The following is a 9,616-nucleotide window of genomic DNA, read 5'->3' on the forward strand; positions in this document are numbered from 1 at the left end:
AGAGGAGCAGCACTGAGCACCCTGTTCTTATTCGATTGCCCATCTTGTGTCGTTCTAGGGAATGAAAGTTTTCTTCATGGTGGTGGCAGCTATGTATATTTTATACCTTTTGTTCTTGATAGTGCGGGCCTGTTCCGAGCTACGTCACATGCCTTATGTAGGTAAGTGCCACATCACAAATTGCCCAGGGCAAGGTGAGCCAGGAGTTGACCTCACATGGTGGGAGGAGTGGCCAGTGTCCACCCAGCAGGAGGCCTGACCTGCATGGGGACCCATCGCATTCCCTCAGGCTAGAGACCAGTGCCTTTGGTCCCTGGGGAGGTCTGGTATCAGGGCTGACTGGGTAACTGTGAGCCTTTTGGACAGTGCCTTAGGCCAGCACTGAAGGGAGGCCTGTGGGGTAGAAGCCACCTGGGGCCCTGGGTGCCATTGTGGCTTTGGAGCTGCCTGGATCCTTCCAGAATCATACCTATATAGAGGAGGTGGCCATTGTGGTTTTCCTGGTCCTGAATCCGGGCAACTCACCTGATCTCATAGGATCCTTTCCTTCAATCTGTCACAACCAAATAATAATGGCCATGGTCTCTCTGGGAGGTGGGATAGCATTTCTTCTGGGCTTCAGGTACACACAGGCTTAAAGTCCAGATGGAGGAGAGGTTTTGTTCAGGAGGCTTTGTTTATTTTTGTTTTTATTTTTAAGGTCTCTGAGCTGAAAATGGAATTTACTTCCAATGTGGTTTAATGGGGTATTTATTTCTTTTTCAGATCTCAGGTTAAAATTTTTGACTGCATTGACTTTTGTAGTACTTGTCATTAGGTAAGAAGACTTTATTTTTTTGAAAGAAACAAAACCGTGAATTTTATTTTCCTACCATGAATATCTTTCTCCCCCTTTTACAAAGTTAACTTTAGGGCATTTCTAGCCAAACATATTCACTGGGTCAGAGAGCCTCTTGCCCAGGGCAGGCGCTGAGTGTGCACAGTGGTGGAGCGAGTACAGTTGTGTTGAATGTGCCCTGGGGAATGAAGAACGTTGACTTGAACCCAGCCGGTCCAGTGCTGGGGGAGCTCACTACTTGCTCTGATGTCACCATGTAGGTGGATCAGCCACAGAGCAACTCAGGTTAAAGAATTAGAACACCACGCATGTATTTGGCACCTGGCATCCTTTTGGTGCTCTAAGTAGAGGACTAAGTACCATAGGTGTCCTTGAACCCCATGTGGTGGCCCCGACAGGAAGGGATGCTGTACCTGGAGACTACGAGGGCCCAGGTGACCCAGTTGTCCGTGTGAATCAATGCCAGATCATTGTTCGGTCGTTTGTGGTTTGTCTCTTTCTGCTAAAATCAAAATCCAGAGGGAAAGAAATCTAGTTACCTGCTTTTCTCTCTTGGTTGTTTGGGTGGCAAATAAATGGCAGCCAGCCCTCTTCTTTGGCCCGAGCCACATGGGCTCTGAGAGGCCAGCTTTGCAAGGAGGCGCTGAGGTCCCCGGCTGCTTGAGCAGGCAGACTCCTGTGGGCACCTGCGTCCCTTCCCTTTCCCGGGTTGTGCACGTCACTCATCACACTGCGTGAACTCAGCGTGGGCTTCCAAGTGAGATCCTTCAGAATTTGCGTTTGCCTGAAAACAGCAGTGCCCGTATCACGCAGGCGGGCCCTCTTCATCTCTTGGTGCGTGTGTTGTCTCCCACCTCTCACATGCCTCCTCTCACACACGCGCTCTCTCACACACGCGCTCTCTCACACACCCTCACGTCCTTCAACACCTACCCATACTCCTCACACACCTCTCACACAGTCACACACACACTCTCACACACACTCTCACCCTCTCACACACACACCCTTGCCCCCCCCCCCCCCAATCCTTACCCTCCTGCTACCCAGTCCACAGGTCAGGAGTGGGATACTTGCAGTGCCCTCCGAGGAGACTTAGAAGTTGTTATGCCCTCATGGTCTTTCTTCATACAGGTTCAAGGGGATTCGTTTATTTGCCCAGCAGACCTGTACCGAGTGTCTGCTCCCTGGTCAGCGGGCAGACATGTTCCTCCCGATGGTGGTGGTTCTACTCCAGGGGAGGAAGACGGTGACAAGTAAATAGCAGTCCCGTCGTGAAAACAGATGTGATGATGGCAGGAGAGGCTGTGCTGCAGGTGGGGAGGGGAGAGAACGTCTCTCTGAGGAGGTGACGGAGGCCTGACGATGAGCCCTGGAAATACATGGGCGCTGGGGACAGCCAGTGGCTTGGGGAGGAGAAGGAGAGGAGATATCGCAAGAGGGGAGGCCGGGAGGGAAAGAGGCCACCGGAGACGGAGAGGTCAGGGCAGGGTCCGCGGGCCGCCATGAGGAGTCCCAGTTTGTTCTCGGTGATGGGAACCCTTTGGAAGGGTGGAAGCCCTGAGGTGAAGGCTTAGATTGTCAGCGATCAGTCAGGCTCCCTGTGGAGGACGGGCCGCGGGGAGGGGAGACGAGCGCAGGGGAGCGGGTTCGGAGGCTGCGGAGCTCCGTGTCAGGACCTTCGGTGGTGGCGCGCGCGGCCGAAGGCGGGTGTGGGGTGTGGGGTGTGCGCACAGGGGTGCGGCGCCGCCTCACCGTGAGAACCCCGCGCGGAGGAGGGGTGCGTGCTGAGGAGCCGTGGGCTCCCCTCCGGGCGCTGTCGTCTGCTGTGGGGACCCGTCTGGGAAGCGTCCTCGAAGGCGGCTCGAGAAGGGAAGGAGGACGCGGCGGGCGCTTCCGACCCCGAGGCGAGGCTGCGACGCGGCCTGCGTCGACGTTAGCCGCTTCTACCCCAGCCAAGGCAGGGTTGGTGTGCGCGTGCGCGTGTTCGGGTGCGTGTGGGCGCGTGCGTGCGCGCGCACTCGGGCCGTGCAGACCTTGTAGCGAATGGACGGTGTGAATAGGGTGAGTGGAAGGAGCTCTGCGAAGCTAGTGCCACTTCCTCGTGTGTTTTTACTTACTGTCCCTACCCCCTTTTTTCCAGCATCGTCATCCTTTATTTAAGGTTTGGAGCGCAAGTATTACAAGACAATTTTGTAGCTGAACTGTCAACTCACTACCAGAATTATATCCTTTCAATGGGAGGCGGCCGCCGGCCTTCAGGAACACGCTCAGCGTGGAGTGGTTGGCGTGTTAGGTCTGCAAACGTGAAGAAGAGGAGGGCCCCTGCGCTGTGGTGCCCTGTGTGCTGCGGCCCCGCCACCGCCCTCCCCTGCCCTCCCCTGCCCTCCCCTGCGGGCAGCGGCCCAGGCCCAGCAGGGCCAAGCTGTCCCAAGGGACTCCCGCTCCCCAGCTGCTCTCCCCGCCACCCTGCTCTCCTGTCCGCCTGCTGGGGATTCTTTAGGAACCCAGGCTCCATCCAGAGCCTCGCCTCAATCCCGGTGCTCGCTTCTGCCCGAAGAGCACTGAGGGAGACTGAGCCTGATGGGAGAGTCCTCTGTCCCCATCACTGGGGTGTGTCCAGCTGCAGTGTCCACAGGTAGTGGAGATGAGGGCGGTTTAAGCCTGTGTCCCCAGAAAGGGCTCAGAAGTCCCGGCTCCCAATGTGCCTGGGGCCAGTGGGGTGGGCTCCTGGGCTCCGAGCTAAACCCTTCGGCTGTCTGGCAGCTTTAGTGTTCTTGCCGCACCCTCCCCTCCCTTTCTGTGATGGCATCCATCAGGGGGCGCTTTGGAGTTTTCATCCCTTGTATCTCAGGTTCTTCCCCTGGGCCTTTGTACATCCTTAGAGTTCATGCAGGGTTTGTCAAACTTCAGTGACCGAATTTCACACTAAAGTTTTATCAGAGGAGTCCGTAATGCAGAGAAGGCGAAGAGAAACTGGTTCGAGAAACTGTTTCCCGTTCTTCCTTTCAGTCTTGGTTTACCCATATGCATGCGTGGCCATCCTGCCCTTTGGTCCTGCCACCTCCAGAGGTTTCCATGGAAAGAAGACAGCACGGTGCACCTGTTGTTCACAGGTGACCTTGAAAGGTTATTGTAACGTCCAGCTGTGGGCTTGCCCTGTGGCTTCCTGCCGTCTGGGCTGTGCAGCACTGAGGTACTCACTGCTGGTTAGCAGTAGCAAGGACTGCGGGTGGTTGGACGGAGGCAGCCAGACTGAAAGCAAAGACGCCAACTGAATACGCAGTGTTCGGGGCTGCTTATTTCCCTTAACCGGTATCACCAGCTGAATTCTTATCTTTCTATGGCTTGTTGAACTTTTACCTCTACACTTTGGCTTTCGTGTATTCTCCATCGAAGAACGCCCTGTATGGTAAGCCTCCCCTGGGGCCAGGACGCTGGCCAGATAGCGTCACAGAAGTTCAGGACCCACCTCCTGGGTCCCCTGTTAGTGCTGGGCACTGGGACTCTTATTTATTCATTCATTCATTCATTCATTCATTCATTCTGTAATTTATTTATTTTTTATAATTTAATCCAAGTTAGTTAGCACATGGTGCAACAATGATTTCAGGACTAGATTCCTTAAGCCCATTTGGCCTATCCCCCGCCAAACCCCTCCAGCAACCCTCTATTTGTTCTCTATGTTTAATAGTCTCATGTTTTATCCCCCTCCCTGTTTTATATTATTTATGCTTCCCTTCCCTTATGTTCATCTGTTTTGTATCTTAAAGTCCTCATATGAGTGAAACTGTATGATATTGGTCTTTATCTGACTGACTTATTTCGCTTAGCATAATACTCTCTAGTTCCATCCACATAGTTGCAAATGGCAAGATTTCATTCTTTTTGTTTGCTGAGTAATACTGCATTGTATATATAGACACCACATCTTCTTCATTCATCCATCGATGGACATTTGGGGTCTTTCCATACTTTGTTGCTGATAGTGTTGCTGTAAACATTGGGATGGGCACCATGACTGTTTGGCAGAGAGAGACACGAGGTCAGTTGCAGCGTGAGCTCTGAGGCGTTAGAACATGGTATGTGCTGTGTTATTATTACATAGTTAGTGGGTCTTAGCACATATGAAGTCAAGTCTGTTGGAGACCAGTGCCATGGCCATTCAAGGAAAGCCAAGGTGCCAGTTCCCCCCCGCCCCAAAGAAGAACTAAACTCTCACACAGGCAATGAGAAGGATGAGAACCTCCTGGAATGTGGGCAGGGAGATAGCCTTTCGGGACCACCACCTGACTTTCATGTTGTGTGAGCTCTCAAAGCGCCTTCACGAAAATGTCTTGTTTGAGCCTCACAGCATCTTTATGATGAAGATGCAGTTACTCCCATTTGAGGTGAAGAAACCAGACAGAGGCTTGCTTCCCAAGGGCGGGAGGGAGGACAGGCACCTCTGGTCTCCTGGGCATTTTCCGCCCCTGCTCCCTGTGCGGACTTGGGAGAAAGTAGCCGGGTTGCAGCTCCTGTCCGAGGGCTCCCCTGGTGCCTCTTTTCTCCCGGTGCTTCCACCAGTCGGTCTGCCCGGTGGCCTGCCCAGTGGCGATGCTGCCCCTGGCTTGTACATGAGAAAGCACGCTGGGGAGGCGAGATTTGTTCAGGTCACATAGATAATAAATGTTGGAAGCTGGGATTTGAATCCAGCCCTTTCTACTCCTGTCCTTTTTCTGTAGCATCCTGCCTCCCTAGGCTCATGCATGAAAATGCTCTTTGTTGGTTTTCAGAGTCCCAGCTGAAAGACAACCCTGCATTCTCCATGCTGAATGACTCCGACGATGATGTGATCTACGGGTAAGTCACTGCCTCTCTGAAAGCTGGGCTATAGTGAGCACTCGGCCTGGGTGTACGGAACAGGTGTTAACAATCCTAAAATGATTTTCAAGGCATTATGACCTTTCTTTTACCTGGGAGTGTCATGTGATTCCATGGTTTTCTGTTTTCACATTGTTCTGACTAGATGGAGTGGCATTCCTTTTTTTGAACACTTACCACGAGTGGTGACCACAGGAGGAACAGTTCGTTCTGACGTTGAGCCCTGGTGCTTGATGGGGGGGGGGGGGGGGGGGTGGGGGGGAGGAGCAGGCGGGGGCAGTTGGCTATAGAAATGGGGAGCACAGAACTATGAATGTGTTCTTGCTAGAATGGCATGTCAGTGTGGAAGAGGAGAATAAATGAGGAGCTGTCAAAAGCCGAGTGGCTTCAAAGGTCTCTTTTGTGACAGGAGTGACTATGAAGAGATGCCTCTGCAGAACGGCCAGGCCATCCGGGCGCAGTACAAGGAGGGGTCTGAGAGTGACTGAGCCTCGGGCTGTCCTGCAGCACCGCTTCCTGGCCCTCCGTGCTCCTGCTGGTGTTCAGGCTTGTGTCGTGAGCAGAGATTTCCCGGTCCTTACTTGTTTACGTATTTTTGAAAGGAAAACCAAAACCAAGGATAAATTTAAACATTGGGCCAAATTTATTGTTAGAGTGGCTACATTTGTTTGGGAAGAGAGGTGCTGATGAAAAGTGTAAACAGGCAAATCCTTTTTCAAGGGTTTCAGATGAGAAAGGGTTTGTTTTTAGTAGTGAGGAGGAAATTACTCCTGTTTTTAGTAGGTTTTTTTTTTTTTTTTAATAATTTGCTAACTCCAAGTCCACGGAAAGCCCTTATGAATGAAGTTGTCAACATGGTGACGTTCTCTCTCCCTTTTTTCTCTGCCCTGTACCAGTTTCGACCCTTTAAACTCTAAGGGAAACCTATTTTTGTGCCTGTCTCATGAGGGCAGCCTGAGTGGCCAGCGCTCTGGATAACCACGCATGTTAAGTGACTCGTAACTTGTCTGTAGTGTGAAATTTGTGTCATGTCTCACTAGAGAAATGGTGGGCGAGTCGGTTCTAGCCCTTCACTGCCCGCCCCCCACCCTGCCCCCCGGGGGCGGAACTGGCATTGTGGGCTTCTGAGGAGGACTGGGTGAGCTTCATAAGGAAAGGGTAAGAAAATTGACAAGTGCCAGCTCTTGTTGGGAGAGGTCTTGCTACCATACAGTTTTCCAAGGGCCTGTGTACACACGTGTGTGCATGTGAGGGTTACATGTGTGAATATGAACGGATGTTGCTGTGATTGGGGTGGGGAAGAGGGTATCCATTACAGTTCCCATGGGCTGTAGTTTCTACAACTCCATTAAAGATGACACCCTGTGGAACTTTATTTTTTTCATAAAAGCTAAACAAAGGATGGATAAAATATTATAGTTTCTTTACTGAAGAAAGGTTTTTCAGTTCCTCATTTGGAACCTAGATGAAAGAAAGTAAAACATTTTTGATGACTTGTGGAAGGAAGCACATCTTTGGGTAGAAGGTCACTTGATGGGAATCATGCCCCACCCTCTCGGCCTCATACAGTGGCCTGGGAAGATGATGGCTTGCTCTGGAAAAGAAAAGTTGTCTGAATCTGTGGCATCGCAGAAGGCCCTGGAGAGTTGCCAGTTCCTTTTTGTCAGAGACTAAGTGTAGAAGTCTGGTACAGATACCTCCTTTGCTTTTCCTTTGACACGCACAATAATGTCTGTCTTGAACTGTTGACATACGATCATTGCTAACATCCTGATTGATGGCATGGCACAGGATAGGATTGTTCGGCTCTGCAAACAGTACCTACATTTTCTTCATCTATGCATTAACTCTTAGATTACCAAGCTAAAAATCGGATTTCACTTTAGACAATGCTGGAACCTTATAGAGGTTCATGAGAGACTATTCATTATGACTTTACCTCTTTGTGTTTAATTTAAACTTTAGTGATAACGTACCTTTAATATGGATTCCATTTAAATTTGTTTTTAAAACCCTGTAAATATGAAAGTTTGAATTAAAACAACTGTATTATTGCAAGGGTAATTCGAGTTTACATGGTTTTTACATTTTCAATGGTGTGATTTCTTTTTTTTTTATTGTATTCAGTGGTATTGGAAAAACTTTTCTGTTACCAAATTTTTCTTCTACTAACTATAAATAATTTTATGTAAATTGATGAAAACTTACTTGGACTGATTAATGTATTCTAGTATGTGATATAGTTTACAGGTTTTAATCATTATAAAATAACTGTCCATAATTTGGAATGCTGTTATTTATCAGTAAACTACTTGAGGCATTTAGCCATACACGTTAGAACTTTTTAAACCTTGTCTTTGTCCTGTAGTATAATTATAAACTGATGACTGATATCTTCATACTTGAGTCTTCATGGTATCAAGTCAATGAAATGAAAATATGGGAGTATTTATTTACTTTTTATAACTAAGTTGGAGACAAAAAAGGTATAAAAGTAAGTACTTAAAGGGAAAATGGTTCTTTGTTAAATCGTGCATTTTGGATCTCTGGTGCATCATATGTATCAACAAATTACACACTCCATGTAAAAATTTGCTTAAAGTATATAGCATTTAGCATGTATTATATATGCCGTAGATATTAGGTTCAAACACTAAAGTCTGCCGGAAACTTTCGGCAGTAGCAAGAAAAAATTTTTTTTTTCTTTGGAGAGTATCAAAGTTTTGCAAACTTAAATTATAAATTCAGAGGGCTGACTTCAGTTCTTGCATGGTAATGGCTTGTATAACATCATCTTTGGGATAATTTTTTATACTGGTCCAGTCTAGGGGAATCTGGAAGGTGCCTGTTGGTATTTCAGTTTCCCTAGGGAGAGCATCATTATCCATGTGGGTAATAGGTCTGCTTGATTTATTATTAAATCATTACAGCAGTGAAGTGATGCAGTTTTCTCTCTCTTAAGCCCCATTTGAAAGGCTAGAGAAGGGGATATATAAAATATATTCAAGGTTTGTAAGATTGTTCCTGTACATAATTACAGATGGCAATAAAAGTTAAGATACACTATGTAAACCCAGCCCACTAAATGGGCAGGTTACAAGACAAATGTCACCAGCCTCAAGTATTTCCTGAACTATTTACTGAAGGTACAGTTGTTAAATGGGTTACGGTGTGGTGACTGGTTTCCTGGAATCCTTCTCACAGGGTAAACCACGGGAGCTCATAGACAGGATGACAAGAGATAGCTAGTACATACTTAAGTCACTAGAGAATATTTATGTATTTTGAGGATTTTAGAAACCAGTTGCCTTAGAGGTTAGACTTTTGGAAAAAAAAGATGTTATTCTTTTCCCCAGGCCAAAGGGAAGTCGCTTTCGTCTGTGACATCTTGTTATCCTGTTCATGTTGACCTGACAGGTTTTAGATATACTGGTAACTATAATACCACACAATGAAACACAGAATTTTCTGCTACTGAAAACTGCCTTTTTACAAAAAGCCTGTAAATATTTATAAAATAAAAACAACTTTAAGCTCAGAAGAACGAACTATGTATTAGGTCTTGGAACTGTGTCAGTGAGCACAGTAACACCTGATCACAGAATGATCATTGTAATCAATCAAAAGTGAATAAATGTTTGTTTATGGCAAACTTACACTTTGGGAATGGCTTCATTCTGAGACTGCCTTTCTGGTAAATGTTAATAAATTTGAAACATTCGGTCCTTATTTATATGTGATGTATTTGCTCTTGTGTGTGGACTTAATTTGGCCATTCAGACATGAGTGCTTCAGGGACAAAAGGAGAGCTTTTTTCATTTCAGCAAGCAGATATAGAAGCCTGTCTTTATTACAGTGCGAATGTGCCTGTGGATGAGCACTGAGAGGAGGTCACAGACTGAGGCTTGGGGCCCA

The 9,616-nt window shown here is 47.9% G+C and overlaps 1 protein-coding gene and 1 long non-coding RNA gene across 8 annotated transcripts in view; one reads left to right on the plus strand and one right to left on the minus strand.

The window, feature by feature from the left end:
• Window positions 1-9,616, plus strand: part of TMEM181 (transmembrane protein 181) — a 72,606-nt gene that overhangs the window by 62,552 nt on the left and 438 nt on the right. For 3 of the 5 annotated variants that reach the window (XM_078447516.2, XM_078447517.2, XM_078447518.2), the window contains 6 exons: window positions 59-161; window positions 766-817; window positions 2,982-3,064; window positions 4,161-4,250; window positions 5,614-5,680; window positions 5,847-9,357. In XM_078447516.2, coding sequence (XP_078303642.2) covers window positions 59-161; window positions 766-817; window positions 2,982-3,064; window positions 4,161-4,250; window positions 5,614-5,680; window positions 5,847-5,991 — 540 coding nt within the window. In that variant the 3' untranslated portion in view covers window positions 5,992-9,357. Of the gene's footprint in view, window positions 1-58; window positions 162-765; window positions 818-2,981; window positions 3,065-4,160; window positions 4,251-5,613; window positions 5,681-5,846; window positions 9,358-9,616 lie in introns of those variants that run through there. The other 2 variants (XM_078447519.2, XM_078447520.2) reach the window with 2 other exon arrangements.
• On the minus strand, window positions 814-2,715 carry LOC132667802 (uncharacterized). Of its 3 annotated transcripts, none has more exons than XR_013555835.2 (4): window positions 2,594-2,715; window positions 1,916-2,148; window positions 1,252-1,622; window positions 814-1,016 (listed from the first exon to the last, which is right to left on the minus strand). It is a non-coding gene; the product is annotated as an uncharacterized LOC132667802 (long non-coding RNA). The 3 variants fall into 3 exon arrangements; XR_013555834.2 differs by having other exon boundaries at window positions 1,874-2,148; XR_013555836.2 differs by having other exon boundaries at window positions 1,874-2,210.

Source organism: Panthera onca, chromosome B2, assembly GCF_046562875.1.
Source record: "Panthera onca isolate mPanOnc1 chromosome B2, mPanOnc1 haplotype 2, whole genome shotgun sequence".
Classification (NCBI taxonomy): Eukaryota; Metazoa; Chordata; class Mammalia; order Carnivora; family Felidae; genus Panthera; species Panthera onca.